The sequence below is a fragment of the Cyprinus carpio genome, chromosome B5 (assembly GCF_018340385.1).
Source record: "Cyprinus carpio isolate SPL01 chromosome B5, ASM1834038v1, whole genome shotgun sequence".
NCBI lineage: Eukaryota > Metazoa > Chordata > Actinopteri > Cypriniformes > Cyprinidae > Cyprinus > Cyprinus carpio.
This window is the reverse complement of record NC_056601.1, coordinates 32,677,524-32,700,775: the sequence shown is the minus strand read 5'-3', so window position 1 is coordinate 32,700,775 and position 23,252 is coordinate 32,677,524. Positions and strand designations below refer to the sequence as shown.

The following is a 23,252-nucleotide window of genomic DNA, read 5'->3' as shown; positions in this document are numbered from 1 at the left end:
ACCTGCTTTACTGATGAGATGCGCATGCATGATTTATCGTGCAGCCCTAGTTTTGAATCAAATGTTACATTTAAATGCATTGAACTGAATGATTTTATTTGCAATGTCAACTGAAGTAAAAGGTTAAAATTGACTGTTTGCTTTGTCAGTTTTGCTTTGCATTGTGTTTGGCACGTTGTGTTTGCTTCACGGTCTTTATACATGCTCTTGCATTATTTCAGATTGTTTTGGCACGTTGTTTTTGATTGTTTAGAGATTAATCTCGACGATGTTTGAAGCTATGCAATGCATTGTCCCAAACCAGATCAGTGTGAGGTTGCTTTCTAGAGGCGTTTGAAAGCATTGGATGTTCTGAACGTTCAAGTGGTCACTTCATTAATGCTGCCTCTCCGCAGCTTAAATCGGTCATCAGACGCACAAAGGAAACGACCAACGTCCACCCGATGTTTCGTGATGGTCACATGCACAAAAAAATGGGCCCTCTAATTCTCAACAAGAGCAACTCACAGGATCTACTCATTGAAGAGCTGCAAGGGAAATTGGGAATCGGCCGCACTGTGCGGCCACAAAAACAGCCAGATGATTGGCTTACGGAAGGGGTCATTGTCTGTTCCAATCCACAACGCTTAAGAGAGGAAGGTGGCGTATCACCAACGGTTGATAAGGTAGTGCAAGTCACATGATTAATAGTGGAACTCGCAAAAAGCTAGCAAAACAACATTTCTTATATAGGTTTTATAAACATTTTCATATAGAGAGCAACAACGCCCACCAGAGGTTCCTGGTGGGTATATTTCCATTAATTTTTTCCATAGGGATTTTTAAAAAGTCTTTTATAAGCCAAACCAACCAGCAACGAGGAAAATCACAATGTTACTAACTTTTGAAACAAAAAGCATTTGAAAATTGAGTAAAAAGGCAAAGATACAAGTAGGGCTGGACGATATGGCCAAAATTGATATCACAATATATTTCTTAATTTCGGTCGATACGATATAATCCCGATATCAATATGAAGACTATTGAAAAAGCCTCGTAAACACTGACAAAAATGCAAACAACAGATGTCTGTGCATACAAACTTATGAAAAATGATAGATTTTATAGATATTCATCCATAATAGTGAATAAAAAAAAAAGCAAAAAAAAATTAATGTTCACCTTTTATTTGTGTTTAGCCTTCATACAAACAAATGTCAAATAATCATCTCAGACTCACCTAATTAATATTAATATCTTTAACTTCAAACTATAGCCTAAAATACACTATCAGTCAAATGTTTTTGAACAGTAAGATTTTTATTGTTTTTAAAGATTTCTTTTCTGCTCACCAAGCCTACATTTATTTGATCCAAAATACAGCAAAAACAGTAACATTTTGAATTTTTTTCTTGCTATATAAAATAACTGTTTTCTATTTGAAACTATTTTAAAATACAGTTTATTCCTGTGATTTCAAAGCTATATTTTTAGCATCCTTATTCCAGTTACATGATCCTTCAGAAATTATTCTAATATTGTTTTGCTGCTCAAAAAACATTTATTAATGTTGAAAACAGCCGAGCAGATTTTTTCAGGTTTCTTTGATGAATAGAGAGTTCAGAAAAACTGTATTTATCTGAAATAGAAATCTTTTGTAACATTATAAATGACTTATCATCACTTTTGATCAATTTAAAGCATCTTTCTATTCATCAAAGAATCCTGAAAAAAAATGTACTCGACTGTTTTAAATTTTAAAATATATTCAAATAGAAAGCAGTTATTTTAAATAGTAAAAATATTTCAAAATGTTACTGTTTTTGCTGTACTTTGGATCAAATAAATGCAGGCTTGGTGAGCAGAAGAGAATTCTTAAAAAATAAAAAATAAATAATAACATTAAAAATCTTACAGTTAAAAAAATTTTGCCTGGTAGTGTAGGCTGATTATTCTTGTAGACTGAAACAATTGTGCTTCAGCCAGTATAAACAGTATGAAAAGTGCTCTGAGTTGCTGCAAAAAAACAAAAAAAAACAAAAAAAAACGCAACAACAAAAGCATGTTGTTGGAGTCAGGCTTATTTTTGAAAATCCAGACTGTTTGTCTGCCAGCAGGAGGCGCTGTGAGAGCGGTAGAACTATAGAATGTATGTTGTTGGTGTAGGGCTTGTTTTTTCTCCAGTAACGGCTGTAAACAAATCAGCTCCGCTCATGAACGCTTCTTTATCAGAAAAATTGAAAATGGTATCGAAACTTTTCTGAAGACAGTCTAATTCCTTCAGAGATACATTCATATAAACAGGGGTGCACATAATTTTTTTCAGCCTGGTTCTCATAAGAGAACCTGGAGATTTGGTTTGGTCCTCACACTGCATATAGCGTGTCCCATTAATTACTATAAAAAATTAATTAATAATAGTTTTAATATTATTGCACTTTTAGTTTTTTTTTTTTAATAAAATAATAAACTACATAATAATGTTTGATAATATTATTAAAAATAAAAGGTAGGCATGGTAATAAATACAAATACGATTCATTTGTAGTAAACAAAAGTAAAATGCTAATATTTACTACTATTTTCTTTGTTTGCCTCTTTAAGAAGAATCGCTTTATGTATTCCTCAATTGTTCCCCTTTTATCCAAAAGTCACTTTGGATAAAAAGCCTTTAAAAATACTAAATAAGTAAAAGTGTGTTAACGAAGTAAAAGCGTTTTCATCATTTTCAAACTTAAAATCAGCAGGCTTTTATTTTGGCGGGTTGCCTGCGGGTTTAGGGTCTTTGGTGTTTAAAGAGCATCAGTGAATGAATGTCACAGTTTTGTATTGTGCTTTGAAAACAGCATCACATAGCCTAGATTTAATGCTTTCAGTTTGAAAAGAAATTGTATATAGTACAGTTTGTCGATCTAAAATGGTAATTGTGTATTAACAGCTGTCAACCATGTCAGTATGCAAATGCGCTGTCAGAACTTATTTATATAGCGCAGTTTTTAATTTGGTCGTTCATGCGGACCTGTGGACCACTTATGTGCACCCCTGCATATAAAACAACCGCTCCGTGTTATGATTTTGAAATGTGCAGTGCTCATGTTTATTCAACGAAGTTAAACGTCAAAAATAAATCAATGTATGGGAAACACCTGTAATGTATCGAAATATCGGAAATGTGTTTAAAAATTATATCGCGATACATATTGATATTGAATTATTTTTCAGCCCTAGGTACAAGGCTGTGTACTTAATTTATTGATGGAAAGAAATATATCATTTATATTTTAAGTTGATAGCAGAATATGCATATATACTAGGGATGTGCGGGTCTAGTCGACTAAATGGTACAGCTCCTACTAGTCGACACTGAAAACAATAGTTGATTACACAACAAAAAAAAAAAAAATGATTCTCATTAAAATTACATCTTTTTTATGTTACTGTCAAATTCCCATTGTTACATTTAAAACATTTTAAATAAGTAAAAATAAAATTTGAAAAATTTTACATTGTTTTGAAAAAGTGTTTCGGGACGTAAACTACATTTTACCACAAGCCTCGCATATAGTTTTCTTTCGTGTCGGTTGTGGCGAGCTCTTAAAAGTGACCACGCGAAAGATGAGCATGGCTGTGGGATTATTTTGAATTAGAAGAAAGTTAGAAAGGTTTTGTGTGAACTGTGGACCTGTCAAATTGGCTTACAATAAAACTACTGGAGCGATGCATAATCATATTCATTACAGGCACGTTTATTCAACGGCGTTAGCTTAGAGACTAGGCCAAAACAGCTAATGTAATGCCGCTGCGATCCTGTCCGCGCCATCTATTCCTCGAAGACATATTGATATTGAATTATTTCCGTGACTGTGCTGCGTGATGTCCAGCGCTTTCCGAAATTCTTTTGGCTGATGCTTTTTGTTATATCTACTACGTTTTTTCAAGTGGGGAATATGTTTCCATTACCCTGTTTTAGGCCTACTAGTCACACTGACAATCCGATCTTTTTTTTCCTCGTCTCAAGAAAAAATCCGCGTCCACACGAAACCGCATCATTTGATGTAGTATACATGCCAAACCAGTATGTGGCGCTGTAAATTCTGCCACAGAGATACACTAAAAACGGAGAAAAAGACGGGGACTATGCTCATAAACCTTGCGCGTGGTACACAAACGAACATGGAACAATACATTTATTAATCTGTGTTAATGTTAGTTAATTAAAAGGACAATCGTTCAGTGTTGTGTTCATGTTTTTGTTGCTGTTACGTGACGTAGAGGTGTCTGACTGTTCATTACAGACGTGGGCTGATGACGTAATCGTTTCAGAAAATATACGGATTAGCCGTCCAGACGGCAACGCAAAGGCGGCGTTTTTAGATTTATCCAATCTGGGACCCGGTTTCAAAAAATAGCAGTTTCACGAAAACGCCGGATCCGTGTGGACGAAACGCCTATCCGATATGTTGGCTTTTGTGCGTATTCACAGAAACGCGTCTCCGTGTGGACGGAGCCTTAATGTGCATTTTGAAGTATCGAATGAGAAATGAGTGATGGAAACATTTTGTTTCAAATAAAAATCCCTTAATTCGCAAAAAAGTTTTTTTTATGGTTTGTTGTGGTTTTTTTTGTTTTGTGTGAAAGGGTTTTTGTGAATATTGTGGGATGTGGATTTTTTTTTTGGTTTTTAATTCCTATAAGCAAAATATTTCTATGAGGCGGGATAACGTGACTAGCAGCGGACTGCATGATCTCGATCCACAGCGTCTGAAATGTTGTTACGGTCGTTCTGAAATGCCTGAGCAAAGTTTGTCATCAAAGTATTTCTGTAAAATTGTCTTACACAACTGCATTCTCAAACAGCAGCATCCGCCTCCGAAAGCAATGACTGCATTTATTGTGTTTCGTCTGCTCGCTCTGAGGCACAAGTAATTTATCATATATGAAAATCCTAGTTTTCTTACTGATATTTAGTGCCAGTTAAACAGGAAGTGACGATTTTGTTCTCTTTGATGCGTTGGATGGAAACAGTGCTTTTTCGCAAATGTTTTAGGCTATGTGATATTCCAATTTTGCGCATAAGTTAAATTCGCAACTTTGGATGGAATCCCTAACCACCTGAGGTCCTGTCTTTCTTTTTGGTCATTTTGTTTTTAGATGATATAGCCTACATGACGACGTATGTTTTTAAAAGCCGTTTTAATGCTATTCCTATATAAAATTCCCTATTGTTTTTGTCTTGTGTTTAAATATGTTTTGTATCGGCTTTTAGACTAGTCCGATACAAAACTTGCGTTTAAATGTCAGTCAAATAAGTCGTCGCGTACATCCCTAATATATACACAGATATTTAAGTATTTTGAGAGCTTATCAAGTCAGGCTTGCAGTGCTTAATTATTAAGTGCTTAATTAATAATTCTAATGTTTAACACAGTTGTTTAAAAATAAGTCGAAATAATGCCGACTGATGGCTTCAGCAAACGCATATACCTTTGACTTTACAACCTTAGAGCTCACACCAGATCTGTCTTTAAAAGTTACGATAATAATAGGGATGCACAATAAATATCGGACGATATTTAATGCACATCTTGTCAGTAAAGCCTTTTTTCGCATCTTGTCAGTAAAGCCGGTTCTGTAATCAGTGGTAATTTTTTGATGAGATGCTGAGAAAATGTTGTAAATATGATCGTGGTTGTGCGCAGCTTGTCAGTGAACAACGGATCTGTGTAGTAAATGCTGCTCCACGTGAAAGCATGCATATGTAGAGATTTAACGCTGATTATAGAACCGGCTTTACTGACGAGATGAGCATTAAATATCGTGCAATATTTATTGTGCATCCCTAGATAATGAAGTTATCGTAAAATAAAAAATAAAAAATTCCCTATGTAGAAAATGAATGGGATTTTTACATCCAGAACACATTTTTTGCCCTTTATTCTGCATTTTGTGCTCCTTCCACTTCCTGCTATGTGTTTCATGTTTCTTTGTCCATCAGATCATCATTCCTCCAGACTCACCCAGTCCTTCGAAAAAAGTCCTAACCCTTCCTGTCCCAAAAAAGCCGGATCCTGTGATACAGATGCCCCCTCCTCTCCCCCCACCACCTCCACCCCCTAGGGAGCCCTCTCCTCCTCCACCTCCTCCTCCTCCCGCTCCTCCAGTTCCAACTCTACCTCCACCTAAAGACCCCACCCCTCCTCCATCCCCTCCTCCCAAACCTGTGACCCTGCCCCCTCCACCAAAGCTTTTAGCATCTGTTGGCTGCCAAACGGAATATGAACCTGTTTTTCCACCGGTACAGGCATGAACTTGCTCTTTGTATTTATCTGCATCTGATCAGAGCTTGCCTCTTTGTCTTCAGGGTTCCCACAGTCATTGAAAATGTGGAAATATGAGGGAATTTGTAAGCCCTGGAAAGTCTGAATGGAAGTGAATAAAAAGTCTAAGGAAACTGGATGTATATTGGGTTTGTATAGAGTTACTCAAAAGCCATAGTGAATCATTCTGACAGTGGATTCTTTTCTATGAATCTCTTAACTGGTTCACAATTCCGTTTGAATGATTCTTTAGTGAATTCACAATTCAGTTTGATTTGTTGATTATTTGGTTTTGGTTAATAAAATGACTGGAATGGTAATTTTGAAAATACATTGGTCAGATAGTGTGGGAACCCTCTGCCTTGTTTCCATCTATTCTATCTCATGGTTTCTTGTATGTTGGTTTCTAGGATGTTGCTTTTGTGTGGTTTGATGTTGTGTGTTTGTTTTCAATAGAGCGTTTGCACTAGGAGTGTCTCAGCATTTATTAAATAGTTTGCTGGTGCCAACATGTCCCATGAAGACAGACTGTCCTTGTGTTTTCCCTTTGTTTTTCCTGTAAATTCCTGGTACATTAACAAATTCTGTTGCAAATGAAGTGCTAGTGACCACAGAAAAGGCTGTGGATCTGTTGGCTGTCACTTACAGTTGTCTTTTAAAACTAATTTTGTAACAATCGATGCTTAAGATCTTTTTGTTTTGGCGGGTTTTTGGCTCTAAAGCAAAGCAAAGTTTTTAAGGAATTGTGTAAATGTAAGAATATCCTGCAGCAAGGCTGTGTGGAAGTGCTTTGAGAGTAGCTTGTTTAAGTGTGAGTTCATATGCAGAAATGACAGAGGATGTGTGGTTTGCTATTTTTGCTTTCTAAAGAATGCTTCTGTGTCACGGTTCTTTAAATTGGGAGAACAGAGATGGGGTTACAAGTAGAGATCTACCAATTGCAATTTTCTTGGCCAATTCCGATTTCCGATTTTTTTTTTGTAAGTGTGATCTGCCGATACCGATTTTTGCCGATTCCGATTTTCTATCTAAGAACTATAATTGACAGCATATACAAACAAAAATGTACTTTCTTCAAAGCAAAATTTTATTTTCATAATAAAAAAAATTATTAAACATTATAATTTCCCAAGTTACAGGATCTTCTCTCACTTAAACAACTCTTAAAAAAAAAAAAAAAAGTGCTCCGTGACTGGAAAGAAGTAGAAATAACAATTAACTGAAAATGAGTTGCTTTATAAAACAAAGCAACTTTATAAATTGACCTTTTTCTCTTTTTTTACTTGTCTTACAAAAGTCAAAAGATTCTATGAATGAACAGAACTGAAGTGTACAATACTCTTCCAAATAATAATAGTGCAGTAAGTGGGTTATAAATGTTGCCAGCATATATATAGGCAAAATGCTACTTGAGTATTAATGGCAGGTGGTTCCCCCGTGGTTTATTTTAGCCTTACAAGTTTCACAAATAGCAAAGTCTTTTTCACTCAAAGTAAAAAACCTCCACGCCAACAACATGTTTGCATTAGGGCTGGGTTTTGACACACATTTCATGATTCGATTCTCATTCACAAGCTTTCGATTCAATTAGATTACCAATTCGATTAGATTCAATATCAATTATTTTGGATATATATCAGGTACAGTACTAGCCAAATTTTCTCAAGGAAAAAAAATGTCTCAACTAATGCTGTAAAATATACATCATTAGAGTCATTTGGTACTACATTACTATAATATTGACTGATTAAAATTGACTGATTTATAAGCTATAGCATACATCTGTTAAAATTACACAATGAAGTTTTTAAAATAATAAAGTTAATAATAATATTTCTACTTCAATTCATATTTTTTAATTTTTTTAAATAAAAATTTTAATGGTGGATGTCATAAATTGGATTTATTCAAACATAAATTTAACATAAGAACAGTAAAAATTATAATGAATGTTATATGGTGGATATATTTAGCAAAATACCCCTCTCTGCAGTTTATTTTTCTATCTGACTAATGAGTTTGTGGTCACCGAATACGTTTGCTTCTGAGGTAAATGTGACGTTACGTATTGTTTGCAAGCTGTTATATTGATGTCTTTGCGTGGCTGAAACACTGATTGAGAGATTACATGAGACAGGATACGGATTGTAAAGTTGTATTTGATTCTTGATAAAGTTGATTCTTGGGATTTAAGAATCGATATTGTTCCATAAAAAAGAGAATCGATTAATATCGAGATATCAATATTTTTTACCCAACCCTAGTTTGCATGCGGCTATGAGCGCGAGCGCGGCTGTGAAGTCAACATCGCAGCCATGCTCGTGCTCACAGCCGCATGTAGATGGATCGGCTCAAAATCATGCAGAAAATCGTCCGATTCCGATCCCTGGCCAATCGATCGGTGCATCCCTAGTTACAAGGCCTTTTAAACCTATAACCTCACTCAGTTTGTCATCTGATTATGTCTTTAACACCTTGTCAATCCTGATGAATTTAGGGGATGGTTATGCAGAGAGTGTGAGACTGGTTTCCTTCGATTAAAAAAAGACCTTATTCAAAAGCCTTACTATTTATGTGAAATGAACTGATATTTAACATTGCAAATGTTGCATAAAATCAAAAGTGATTCAGTGTTTCAGCGAAGCTGAGAACTACTTGTGCTTCTTTAAGTGCATGTAGCGGTTGTTTAATAACCACTAACATCCTGTAGTGTATTGAATAATAAATTGTGCAACTAAATTTGTGCAGTACAGTAGCTATTGATGTACATGCTGAATTTTTATTGAAGTTGGAAGAGATCTTTTCACGTGCTGATGGTCATATTGAGAAAATATTTATTTTTGATATCCTGGTATGGTGCAAGTTGATCATTAGTTTTGGGACATGAATAAATCACTGAACCACTACAGCGTTCATTAGGGGACGTTTATAATCACTTTCCAGTGCAGTGTTCTCTGTGGAATGTATCATTTTAAACCCTGCAAATGTTTAGGCATGAATTATCAGCATTGTGGCATTGATCAAGATTGACCTGGTAAAAACTGCTTCAAAAGACTCTTTGGAAGAATGCATCTGCTGAGTGACTAATTGGTAGTCATTAGTAATGTGCGCCAAGGAGAAAGCTGCTTATTTTGTGTTGGGATTTGCATCCACATTTTCTTTGATAAAGGATTCTTTGGAAGAATGCATTTTTTTAAAATAGGCATTAAAGTGCACTATCCAAACTTAAATGGGTGTATTTTATGAACACTTTGGAATATAGACCTAAGGTTGGTCTCTTTTTAAAGAAGAAAATTAGCAGATTTTGCCAAAAGTGGGATTTTTTTCAAAAAATTAAAGGTATCAAAAAGTTATAGAAGTTTAAATGTACTGTAAATAAAATGCGCTATATTAATTTTATTATATTTGATTTATTATAAATATTTTACATAACATGTTTTACTCTAAAATTGGTATAAAATTAAAGCCTTGTGTCTAAATAAGTTATGTTCCAAATTTGAAGTTGATCTGATAAAAATTGAGGTTCCTGTGAGATTTTATTTAGGGCGTCATACCATAAACAACCACTGGGAGCCATTAAAACTCCTTTGAATTTTTTTTAAAGAATTTTTCCCTAGATTTCTCTGTCAATGTTTCTTCAATACTCAAAATAACCACCAAATATGGAATCCTGAGACTCAGACCTTTCCAATGATATGTTTGTTGCCAAGATTATAAAAAGTTTTGATTCTAAAAGACCGTAATGCATTTTGTAATATGACACTTGACACTGCCCACTAAGGGGGAGGAGACCGCCATAAGAATTTAAAGTACCATTTCCATGGTAACGCAATGTCCGATTTCAAAATGGTTTTCACAGGATGAATCTGGGCTTCTAAGCTTTCAAACGATATATAATTTATGATGATTACTAAAAGATTTTATAGAGAAAAAGGACAACAAAAAAAAGAGCACCAAGCGTCCCACAGGTGGGACGGTGACAGTTAAGGGGTTAATGAAACAGTCTTTAAAATGTGAAAATTCTTTCCTTTTTCCTGTAGATTATGGCTCAGGGCAAGAGTTCCCCCACCAGCGTTCCAAAGCAGGGGAATAAACTGGATAACATGTTGGGCAGCCTGCAGTCAGACCTCAACCGGCTGGGTGTCCAGACTGTCGCCAAAGGCGTTTGTGGAGCCTGCAAGAAACCCATCGCTGGCCAGGTAACACATCCCTTGAAGTACACATTTACTGCCCAAATGGTTATCCAAGCCTATATTGCTTTTGGATTTTTAGGATATTGTGCTCTAGAGTGGATGCTCTGTTCCAAAATGAACCAAAAAGGCCACTAAAGTGTCTCCTGAATGAAATTATTTTGTTGTTGTAGTTTCTGTTTTACATGTCAGTGCAGACACTTTTTTTTTTTTAAATTAAGAATTATTTTACTGTTTTATTTTATTTATAATTTGTATTTGAAAGTCTCCTATGCTCACCAAGGCTGCAAGTATTTATTATAAAACTGTGAAATACTATTGCGATTTGAAATCACTGTTTTCTGTTTAAGTGTTTTAAAATGTAATTTATTCCTGTGATCAAAGCTGTATTTTCAGCATCATTACTCCAGTCTTCAGTGTCACATGATCTTCAGAAATCATTCTAATATGCTGATTTGCTGCTCAAGAAACATATATGATTATTATCAATGTTGAAAACACTTGTGCTGCTTCATATATTTTGTGTAAAACATGATATACTGCCATTTTAAAAGTTTTGTGTAAGGACAATTTTAAAAAACAATTATAGATATTTAATTTAGCAAGGATGCATTAATTGATTTTTTAATTTTTTGTGTGTGGACAATTTTTAATGTTACAAAAGATGATTTTGAACTTTGTACTCGCCAAAGAATGCTGAATAAATAAATATATCACAGTTTCCACACAGGAAAAATTACATTTTAAAATAGAAAACCGTGTTTTCGCCCATGCAACCTTTGTGAGCTTTAGAGACTTCTTTCAAAAACATTACAAAATCTTCATTTCAGACGGTAGTGTGAATATGCATTCACGGATGTTGTAAGCTTGTAGACTTAAGTTTCTGAGCAACTGATATTCAGTTATGTCCTTTGTTGTTTACTTCTTAAAGTGATATCATACACTTCCGTCCTCATTTTCTTTGATTCGTTCAGGTGGTGACAGCAATGGGGCGGACGTGGCACCCGGAACACTTTGTGTGCACTCACTGTCAGGAGGAAATCGGCTCCAAAAACTTCTTTGAGCGAGACGGCCAGCCGTACTGTGAAAAGGACTACCACAGCCTCTTCTCTCCACGCTGTTACTACTGCAACGGACCCATTCTGGACGTAAGGATTCTGCTTCCTATCAGCCCCTTAAGCGGTCACAGACGGGGCATTCACGGACATGTGTGTCAGTGTCTCATGTGTCACCACCCAGTCGAGATGCTGCTTACTATAGCCGCCTGGCTTCAGATTTCCTGTAAACATAAACAGTCCCTTAAAGACACTCTAAATAGGTTCTTTGCAGTAGAACTCAACACAGAGAGTCTGCTGAGAATGTAAATGCATAAAAGAAATAAGCTTTTTAAGGCTCTAAAATAATTTTAAAGCAATACATCTTTAGTAAAAATGACTAAACAACCTTAAAATAAGATGCATTTACAAAATTGTCTACCACAGCATAACACAAAAGCAGCATAGTATGTTGTATTTGTTGGCTGCATGCAAAAACATACAGAGCAACCAGTGTAGTCTGATTCACTAACAAATGACTCTTACGAGATTCATGAACACGAGATGTATGATTGAATCAGTTACGAGTTATCATCTGAATCACTCACTGACAGGAAACAAATACAAATAAACACAATATTTTACATACAAGTACACAAACAAAAAAAATTTAAAAAGACTAAACATCATGAGCTTTTGTATTTGCTGGCTGCACGCAAAAACAGTGCAATCAGTGTAGTCTGTTCTGTAACAGATGATTCTTATGAGAAGATTCTTTTAATGAGTCAGTTCTGAAGATTCATAATCACAGAACTTATTGGAATGAATCAGTCATGAATTACTGAAGTAACATTTGACTGGATGTTTATATGATAACAGATACACATTAACAAAAATAATACACGCACACACACACACACACACACACAAAACTAAATTAATATATTATGTTGAAAATTATGATAACAGATACACATTAGTTTATATTGTTAAAGCAATTATGTAGGAAATAAATCAATATTGTCAGGAATTAGTAATAATAGCCTTAATCTTTGTTTTCCTTGCATTCTTTCGAATGAAATTGTGCTTTCTGTTCTTGTTTGACCATCATTTCATTGTAATGAATCGCTTTCTACTTCCTCCTGCAGAGAGTGGTGACTGCATTAGACCGGACTTGGCATCCGGAGCATTTCTTCTGTGCCCAGTGCGGGTCATTCTTTGGGCCTGAGGGTAAGCAGCTTCCACTCCTCTCAACCTCTTTTCTTCTCTTTAGATGATGTTTCCTTTTTCACCAGCTTATTTACTCTTTCTGTAATTTTTCTGCAGGTTTCCATGAGAAGGAGGGAAAGGCGTACTGTAGGAAGGACTACTTCGACATGTTTGCCCCCAAATGTGGTGGCTGTGCTCGTGCCATCCTGGAGAACTATATTTCAGCCCTTAACGCTCTTTGGCACCCTGAGTGTTTTGTCTGCAGGGTCAGTATGTGTGTGTGTGTGTGTGTGTGTGTGTGTGTGTGTGTGTGTGCTTGTGGGTTTATGTACTGATATATCAGTCAATTAATAGGCCAATATTTAGCTTGGAGTATATATACAGTACAGTCAGGGTGTATATATTTATAAATCTGAAGACTAATATTCTACTTAAATTTTCTGTATTTTTTGTATTTTAGAATTATTTACTTATACAAGTGAATATTTAGGATTTATACATTTAATGAATTTTTATTTTATATTATTGTCAGAATTTACATTTCATTGAATATATTACATTTTATTTAGTTAATTGATTTAATTCATAAATCATATATTGGCCTATTAATATATTATTCTATATTCTAATTCATATTTATATATTTGGGATTTATACTTGTATTGAAATTATGTTGTTGTCAGGATTATATTTTAGATATTTTTTTATTATTTAACTTCTTTATTTAATCAGCAGGGTTACTGGCAATAAAAAATTTGTCTATTAATGTAGTATACTAAATAATTCATAAAAACTGCAATATAGTGTATATAGTTGTAAATCTGATGATTACATTAATGAATTGTATATATTACAAAAATGTAATTAGATTCTGAAATAAAATTTTTAGATATGTAAATATTCAGATTTTGGAAAATGTGTGGTGTTTATGTTGCTATCTTGGTGTTTTGGATGCATGCACTTTTCAATATCAGATGTTTCTGAATTGCTGCATGTACTCTCTTCGCTGTTTTATTGTAGCATTATTTGAATCATTCATGCATAACTGACTGATTCTGTCCTCCACAGGAGTGTTTCACTCCGTTTGTGAACGGCAGTTTCTTCGAGCATGAAGGGCAGCCGTACTGTGAGGCTCATTACCACGAGCACCGCGGCTCCCTCTGCTCCGGCTGTCAGAAGCCCATTACCGGCCGCTGCATCACCGCCATGGGCAAGAAGTTTCACCCCGAGCATTTCGTCTGCGCCTTCTGCCTTAAACAGCTGAACAAGGGCACGTTCAAAGAGCAGAACGACAAACCCTACTGCCAAAACTGCTTCGTCAAGCTCTTCAGCTAGAGTCTGAAAGTGTTTGAACATAACACACCAATATCCAAAGTCCCAGTGGTCGAGTTTTACAGTTCGTCGCAGTGTCATCTTGTGGCGATAGTGAGCATTACACCAGCTTGTTCCTGTGCCAAAGCACTGTAGATCTTCAGGGAGGCTATTACGATTTTTAACAGCCTTTTTAAAACGCTTCCCCTGGATCTAGAGACTAAATTATGGTCCTTAAATTGCGTGGAGCTATTTTAGATATTATCGACTGCATCAGACAAATCAAGATCTATTTTTGTACTCGTTACACACACACACACACTGAGCTTAACTTGAACATACGTATGCACACTTCTGTTTGCACATATTAGGCATTTCTTTGCTGCTTTCTGGTATAGCGACACTCTCTGTTATTCTGTTTCGCTTCTTTTCTCCGGCCACATCAGGTTTTTCTTAAAGGTGCAATAACAGCTTGGCATCATCAGAATCTCAATGCCATATTCTGTATATTTTTCTAATTTTTGGTACTCTGAGAGCTTGCTCAGCCCTGATTTTATAGTGCATGTACTTCTCTGTCTGATCACTTTATAAAATGTGTCCTTTTTTTTGCTTTTTTGCCTTTTTTGTTGACTATTGTTTGTATTTTTATATGCATGGGTGGTTTCTGATCTTCTGAATGGATGGAGTGGTTTGAGCTTCCATCCTTATGCTTTTATGAGAGTTTAACTGTGGAAATGACTCACTTCTGCTGTTATAATACATATTTTATTCTTATAAAACGCCTTCTTAAAGATAACAGTTCGGGCCCAGATGCCTGTTTGTTGAGTAAATGGCGTTCCACAATGTGCCTATTGCAACTGGGCATGTTTTGTGATTTACTTACAATGATTTTTGTCTTAATTTCTTGTATGCAATGTTTGTGATACACATTTCCCCCTATTTCAATTCATCTGATTTCCTACTGTATGCAGGTAAATGTATTAAAGTCTTACAGATTATCAGTGAAAAAGGACAAAAAATTAATAATTTAAAGATTTTCTTTTTCAAGGTGATGTCATATTTTATTATACATTGACTGATGACATGCACATTGTATTTAAAACGTGGCGTCTAAATGGACTGCACAAGACATTGAATAAATACCAGGATCTGAATGACTGATTTATGCGTTGTTGATTTATTTGCATTGAAATCTCAATAACAGCTGACAGCTGTGTATAAAATTACATTTCCAGGAAATACATGGACTGATGAAGCATATACCTTGAATACAATCTAAGTCAGGATAAAAGCATCTGCTGAATGCATATATGTACATGTTTATAATATCCACAGTCCACTAAAATAATCAGAATGACATTTTATAGTATGATAACGAGTAAATTTAAAACTTGAAGAGCATCTGGCTGTTACACTAATCTGTCTCTTTAGCGCCACCATATGATTTAATTTAAAACCATATGCTTATATGCATTTAATATTAATGTCTGAGCTTAGGTCTGTGGTCATAATAAAGAATTAATAATAACAATAATAATAATAAAATTGCTTAAATAAATCTCACATTAAAACTACAGATTTTTACCATCTGGGTCATATTGTTCAGTATCAGTCTAAAATGCACTTTCAGCAGTGGAACGTGGAAAAGTCAGCAAATTATTGCAGAATAGCCTACTTTTTTGTTGTTGATTTGGCAATATGTAACATGACGTCACTAAACTGCAATTACTCTTTGAATTCTTTTCCAGTAAATGCAATATAAGGAGTTCATTGACCCTGTTATTTCCTAACTAAATCTTCTGAAACAACTGAATCTAAATCACTTGTATTGCTTAAAAGACCGGACACTACATTATTCATTATTATGCTTAGAGTAATAGTGAACTAGTAAACTGTAAAATAAACACTTATCGTTTAACTAAATTGCCAATAATTTGTGGTTAGTTGACCTGACATGTTGCTGAACACAAAAGATATTTTGAAGAATGTAGATAACCAAACAGTTACCATTGACTTTTTATAGTATTTTTAATGAAAAGTCAGTACTCAAGGAAGTCAAGCAATTGTTTGCTTACCCACATTCTACCCAAAATATCTTCTTTTATATTCAGCAGAAGGAAACGGTTTGAGTAAATGACTGAATGTTTATTTTTGGGTGAACTATCACTTTAAAACATGTTAAAAATAAAAGATATCTCGGATTAATAAAATGTATTTTTTATCAACTTAGTTTCCTCATGCAATTTGGGGAGCTAAGGTTCAAATAGTCTTCCCTAGCATGTTCCTGAATGGCACCATCTGATTTAAAATTATGCAAAGTGGTAAAATACTAAAAATACAAAATGCAGACTAATACAAAATATATAAATCGTTACATAAAATCTTAGAAAAATGTTCATGTCAAGGCAATTACCCTTTTTACCTCAAAAATATAAATACAATTATTTTCAAGCTTCCATCTTGAGTCTTGCATTTCAAGCAAAGGCCACTGATTTATTTGCATAGTTGTAACATTCGGATTTACATGCATCTCAGAAGCTATCATCAAGCACATCTCTCACACACACAAACACAATCAAACGGTTAAAATGCTCAGGCATACACGCGCATAAAACTTTTGGAATAAAAAGACCCAGTGCTGTGAGGCATTCTGGGTGATCTCCCTATTAAAAAAAGGCACTTTATAAATCAAAGAGAGTTCTATGCAATAAATACAGTTTAAAGAGGAGCAGCAAATAGAAGAACGAATGTTCACTGTGTCCATCCTAAAATGTACAGAATCGACAAGTACTGCAATACTTTTACAATGAACTGGAATGAAGAAGAAAGTTGAGACAATCAGACAACGACAACTAGCTTTCATATCCTCCCCACCCTTGTAAATAATGTTTCTCCCACATATATCTGATCTATATACATGTTGTGATGGTTTTTTTTGTTGGAATGAATGTAGGAATGAATGGACTTCATTAGTGCTGCTCGTCTCTCAGTCGGAGTCTTCATCATCAAGATACTCCTCGGCGTTACTGTGGGTGCGCAGAATCACTGCAAATTTAACAGAGAGACAGTTAAGTGTGAATCTCTCTCACAGGAAGTGACATCTGAAGAAGGTAACTGAAAGGAGACGCCTTGCGACTCACCTCCTCCCAGTTTCCTCTTCAGCAGAGAGGCACATTGTGCATTGGTGGCCATATCCAGAGCGGTCTTCTTTTCATTGTTGACCACATCGGTCCTGGCATCTATAGCAACACATATTGCAATATAAACAAACATATCAAACATGCAGATACAGATACAAAAGAAGGACATGTGGGTTTGTACTTGGAATTTTTACATTTCAATAACAAATTGATTGAGCAAATTAAGATTTTTAATCACCTTTAATCAGAAAACTGGGTGCTTTTTTAATTTTCACACATGCCCCTGAATGCACTTTACAGTTTGCACACATCTATTTTTAGTTGCAAATGCAAGTGCTTGCACTGTTGAGCTCTGCCCCACCCCAGTGTCACATACATACAAGTAGATGTTTAAAAAAATTTCACTCACTTTTATTGAGCAGCATCTCAACTATATCTGAATAACCCTTCCAGGCAGCTGCATGTAGAGCCGTGTCTCCCAGTTTATTCTGTTCAAAAATTTAACACCATTTATTACACTGAGCGAAATATAAAGAACATGAGCATTGCTTCCGTTTCTAAAAAAAACTTGCTATCGCTTTGTCACTTTTTCATACAGACATTTGTAAGCTGATCTCACTGTGCTTTAAACCAATTCAAATGAAATGCATTTGATCTCAAGAAAAGTGATTCGCCAAAAACATCAGATTCACCTGCTGATTGAGCTCACAGTTTGGCTGACCCAGCAAAATCTCCACCACATCTAAGCAATCACAAACACAACGTAGGTTAAATGTTTCATCTTGCCATTATTTTTTGTACTTTTTTTTTATTTTATGTGCCATTATTGGACAAAACAGGCTTAAACCAGCTTAAAGAGTTTGTGCACAACTGCTGCATCTGGAAAATGAAATTTTGAAATGTGAAAAAGCATGTGTGCATCTTTTACCTTTATGTCCTCCGTGACAGGCCCAGTAGAGAGAGGTGTTCCCTGCTTTGTCCAGTCCGTTGATGCCAACCTTATTATCCAAACACTCTCTGAGCCAGCTCAGATTACCTGCATTCACACACAAAACATCTGATTGTTTCACCACGCTATCAAACAAACAAAATGCCAGATAGGTGTATATTTGGGTACCTCGCTTAGCTGCTTCGTGCATGGGGTTGTCTATGGACTCTGCTTGCTCAGCCACTAGAAAAAGACAAATCACATCACAAATTTAAGTAAAGCTTAGAAAAGTAATATAATAAATGCATAAAACGATATGCAGAGAAGTTTGACACTTAAGGGGTTAGTTCACCCAAAAATGAAAATTCTGTCATTAATTACTCACCCTCACATCATTCCAAACATACGAGACCTTGGATCATCTCCGGAACACAAATTAAGATTTTTTTGATGAAATCTGAGAGCTCTCCTAACACAATCAAGGCACAGAAACATAGCAAGGATAGAAGTGCTTTGATTGTGGTACTATCCTTGCTGTCTATGGAGGGTCAAAGAGCTCTCGGATTTCATCAAAAATATCTTAATTTGTGTTCTAAAGATGAACCAAGGTCTTACGGGTTTGGAACAACATGAGGGTGAGTAATAAATGACAGAATTTTCATTATTGGGTAACTAACCCTTTAAGGTTGGATTTGGTTGCAATCCCTGAACCCAAGTATACATGCAATAGTAATAGCTAGGATTTCTGTAGGAAACAGCACTGATTGTCTCGAATAAAACTTTCCTGATGTCATAAAAGACTGTAAAAGTCACATATTATATACACATTTTACAAAAGTCGTCTTTTTTAAATCACTGAAGGTGTTCCAGTAAAGGACTGATGGTTTGCAGGTTCTAGTTTGCCACTTGCTTTCTTTACCATAATTGCTGGGAATAAGTCCAGTCCTTCCCCTGCATGTTCCCTTCCACCAGTTACTGTCACTCTAAAAACATAGAGCCAGCAATCAGTTCAAAATCACAAACACTGCCATGAATATAATGCTCTTTATGTCCATGATCGCAGGAGGAACTACCAGTACTTCCAAGTGAGTTCATAAACTTACTGTATCTGAGATGTACAAGATATCTCCTTCCTCAAAGTACAGTTCATCTGGCTGAAAAAGAGGAAAATACACATGATTAGCTCAATTCAGGCAAGCTAAAACAAACAAAACACCTGAAGAGAAGATTGAAACTCACCGTCCTTGGGTCAAAGGTGAATAAAGCCCTGTACACCTTGACCTGGCCTGTTTAAAACACAAATATGAATGTTACACTTATTTTTCTAAATAACTAATGATTGCACACTGAAGCAGTTTAATACACATTTTAGTTCTGTTCTGCTCACTATTTTTAGGCGAAACAGAGCAGTAAATATTTTACCTGTTCAACCTTATCTTCACCTATCAGCCCAACCAAATGCAAAACACCATCACATCTACAACCAGGTAGTATCACAGAACTAAACGCAGCTCAAATGCAGGGCAAACCACATGACACAAAATTAAGAGGAACCCAAGCCCTAAGGCCTAAATATAGAAATAAACAAACCATTATAAGCACAACAAAGGGCATTTCCTGTCTGCAAAGTTATTTCCATTTGAGCGGGATCCAAGCAGTCCCTCCTAAACTTCCAGATGAGCCTCGGAAATAGAAGCACTGGCCTCCACCGGATATGGTTATTGTGTTTGCCACCAATTACAACTATACGATCAATCGTTCAGAAGTGTAGAAATCATTTCAACCAACAGGAAATCTGTTCTGCAATACTAACAATGTTTCCCAAAGTTGGAGGTTCCAAGGTTTACCTAGAATCTACACCACATTATAATATGTCACTATTAGTGTAAAAGTTAATGTAACTTGGTTTTGGCCACTACTAAACAAAACAGTGTTAAATATTCCGAACATCCCATCCCACACAACTAGTAAAATTTGCATGCTGGACGTCACTGACCCACATACTAAGAGGACATCCTACAACTTGAGACAGGACCGATAAAGAGTTCAGAATTCAGAGTTTTCTACTTAATCGGTTCTTTAGTATCAAAAATACATTAGCGACATTTCAGACCAATTACGTGATCTAGCATTCTGAATGGCATTATTAATAAAACAAACAATATAGTGGCAATGCACATTATTTTTAGTTCTGTACACGCTCAAAAACGCTGGGACCCAGCACTATGGATAAACCCAGCGATTGGGTTGTTTTGACCCAGCGGCTGGGTTAAACATTTAACCCAATTGTTGGATGAAAAGTCTAAAGATTTAGGTATACCTGTGTCAAAAAGCAGAAATTAAACAGTTATTATGCGTATCGGTAATTCGATGTTTAAATATGAAAATAACAAGCATCGTATTAGTTTTAAAAGATAATATTGATCTATCTCTAACTACAACACATCTCTTTGACCGTGCACAGCATCATAAATCACCAGTCCAAATGTCATTTATTTTGCACACTAAGCAGAATGAAGCTGCTCTTTCATATGGGGAAGTAACTGGCTTCTATGAGACAGTTGTGACTCAAAACCATTGATCTAGACAACATTTCTGGGCATCATATAAACATTGTTGTTGTTGTTTTTGACTCGACAGATAATGCACCGATTATAGGAAAAATTGCGTACGTAGTGCCTCCACGTTGAGGTAGACTGCTCACTAGGTTCTGAACCACAGCAAATGGCTGGCTTGAGCGATTTTCTCTTTCCAAACGCCATTTGTGGCAAGGCATTTGACCATTTTCGTCTAGCTCTTTGAACGTTTATGCTAAGTTGATGTGATTTCGCGCATGTTAGTCGGTGACAAACGTTTAAAACTCGTAAAAGTGCAAAGAAAGTTGCGTTGCGCTGCGCTGGAGAAACGCCAAACTCCACCCGCAGGAGAAAGTTCAATATAACCAGAAATTGCATGCTCTTCTATACATTTCATTGTATGGCATCGGAAACGAGCGTGTTTGTAAGGCTATCAGACAAAGAAAAAACGCAAAAACGTATGAATAAACGATGAAACTTTCGTAGTTTTGCGAGGTAGGCTTTTCCTCCACGCGCACCGCTTACCTGGTTTAGCTGGTTTGGGGGGAGGCTTTGACATTTCTGAACTTTCCAAGACTTTTAAAGAAGACTTCCGAGTTGTTTAAGACGTCAGTAACAGGTAGAAACGGTATAAAAACTGTTACGAGTGTAAATGAAACAATGTATCGCTGCTTTCTTCCTTGAGGCGCTGTCAATGAGGAAGCGTGAAGGAGCCCAATGCGGAAAACTTGCACTGCGCGTGCGCAGCTCTCTGAAATTCCGTACTGCCCTTATATTACCAAAATTTGATTTAACAATAGTTACTGTGTAAATGCCATGTTTTTACAATTTAACTTTAGTAGGATTAACAAAACAGGAAAAATGCATATAAAACTATTTGTTTCAAACGTAATAAATTTGCTACAAATTAAAGACTGTTTGTAAACCATATGGGGAGTGATAAATATTCTAATGGCTTATTAGACCTGTTATAATATTTAATAATGATACATCATTATTAAATATTATAGCAGGTCTGAATTTTAGTCTAAATATGTAACCAGTTACAGAACTGCAAATTATTCATTTTCTGTTTCTGTTGCAATATGGAAAGTTTCGGTGTCACTATCAATAACATGTCTATTTTGGTGGCTTTAGTTGTGTAATGATTTCTATAGAAATGATTGTTGAAATGATCGAATGAGGTTTGATGTAAGTCTTAAATTTAGGGAATGTACTAAACACTATAAACCTCCATTTATAACATTAAATAACATTAATCAGTTAGACAGTGCTTAACAGTAGTATAGACAAAAAAAAAAAAAAAAAGTTATTGCCAATTAAACAGATAAACAGCTTTTTAAACAACATGGCCAAATAGTGGTAGGTTAATCTAACAAAATATTAAACAAATAAAGTTGCAGGGAATTTTTTTGCACTTTTTTTTAACCCTTTTAGCTCACAAATGAAACCATGAGTATGTATGTATGTTCATTTTTCAGTACTTTTACACCAGTGAAACACCTCTATGCTCTAATCCAGATTTGTGTGTCATATTAGAGGACACCCATAACATTGGGCTGAACCAACAAGTTGGTTTACATTTTAGGCAAGTTTTAAGGAGCTGCCTCAGAATAGTTCTGCTTTTAGTCATTTCTGTTTTAAAAACCGTAGCACTGCATCCATATAGACCTGTATATTATGTAAGTTTTGAGCCAAAAAAGGATGTTTGATCTTATCACTGAATACCGATATAATCAGATATGACTACATGGAATTTGAAGTTATCTTCCATATGATCAGAATGCACACTCACTATACTTTTGTGAAATTGATCTCTTTGTGCATTTAATGAACACATCGGGTGTTCCCTGTAGTTTCAAAATTACAATGCAATTGTAAATGCATTGCTTTTAGGTAACTTTTGTTTATGAATCCAATGGTGGTCTTATTTAAATTCTGGATAGCATCTAATGGGATGTTTAGGTTGTTCTGTGTTAACGGTTCAGGGTCATTAGCTGTACTTCTCTTCCTTTTGGGCTCTTCAGAAACTCATTACCATGCAGATGTGAGGGGCATGTTGCACGGTAGGCGACTCAAACAGAATTTAAATTGCACAAACACGTTCATTCATGGCTTCATCTAAGAAAACCGGTTGTTCTTCCAGCTACCTCTCTTCCGTCCTGTACCATAGTTTTTTGGCCTCAAATTACAGGGACAGTAATATACTTAATGACCCATGAGGCTGTGTTCACACCGAACAAGTGTGTGTGTGTGTGTGTGTGTGTGTGTGATGTTGCGGGTGTTTTGGATTCTTTTTTTTTGTGTTGGAGTTATCATCGAACACGATGGACAGCTAAGACTTTTTATTCCAGACGTGATGCATCTCATATTCCATTCCAAATATTCCAAAGACTTAAGGTCAAATTCGATTCCAGTGACTCTGCGTCCCCAAATCTGAAACATCTACATCAGTGCATGTGAAGTCATTATAATTGACTATTAAATTACAAATAAACATGAACAGTATTTCCTGTTTATTCTCATATCCCATTCAGGAACACTTGAAAAAACAGTCAAGCTGTTCAG

The 23,252-nt window shown here is 35.6% G+C and overlaps 2 protein-coding genes across 6 annotated transcripts in view; one reads left to right on the top strand and one right to left on the bottom strand.

The window, feature by feature from the left end:
• Positions 1-15,201, top strand: part of LOC109095202 (paxillin-like) — a 36,685-nt gene extending 21,484 nt beyond the window's left edge. For 3 of the 5 annotated variants that reach the window (XM_042723192.1, XM_042723194.1, XM_042723191.1), the window contains 7 exons: positions 396-665; positions 5,975-6,274; positions 10,337-10,495; positions 11,461-11,634; positions 12,669-12,750; positions 12,847-12,995; positions 13,798-15,201. In XM_042723192.1, coding sequence (XP_042579126.1) covers positions 396-665; positions 5,975-6,274; positions 10,337-10,495; positions 11,461-11,634; positions 12,669-12,750; positions 12,847-12,995; positions 13,798-14,064 — 1,401 coding nt within the window. In that variant the 3' untranslated portion in view covers positions 14,065-15,201. The remainder of the gene's footprint in view (positions 1-395; positions 666-5,974; positions 6,275-10,336; positions 10,496-11,460; positions 11,635-12,668; positions 12,751-12,846; positions 12,996-13,797) is intronic. The other 2 variants (XM_042723193.1, XM_042723195.1) reach the window with 1 other exon arrangement.
• Positions 15,202-16,512: 1,311 nt separating this feature from the next.
• Positions 16,513-21,445, bottom strand: LOC109057961 (osteoclast-stimulating factor 1). Its single transcript, XM_019075184.2, has 10 exons — positions 21,210-21,445; positions 19,348-19,394; positions 19,212-19,262; positions 19,028-19,091; positions 18,298-18,351; positions 18,109-18,216; positions 17,873-17,922; positions 17,590-17,668; positions 17,181-17,279; positions 16,513-17,085 (listed from the first exon to the last, which is right to left on the bottom strand). The coding sequence occupies exons 1-10, from the start codon at positions 21,241-21,243 to the stop codon at positions 17,027-17,029; spliced, it is 645 nt and encodes a 214-aa protein (XP_018930729.1). The 5' UTR covers positions 21,244-21,445; the 3' UTR covers positions 16,513-17,026.
• Positions 21,446-23,252: the final 1,807 nt, after the last annotated feature.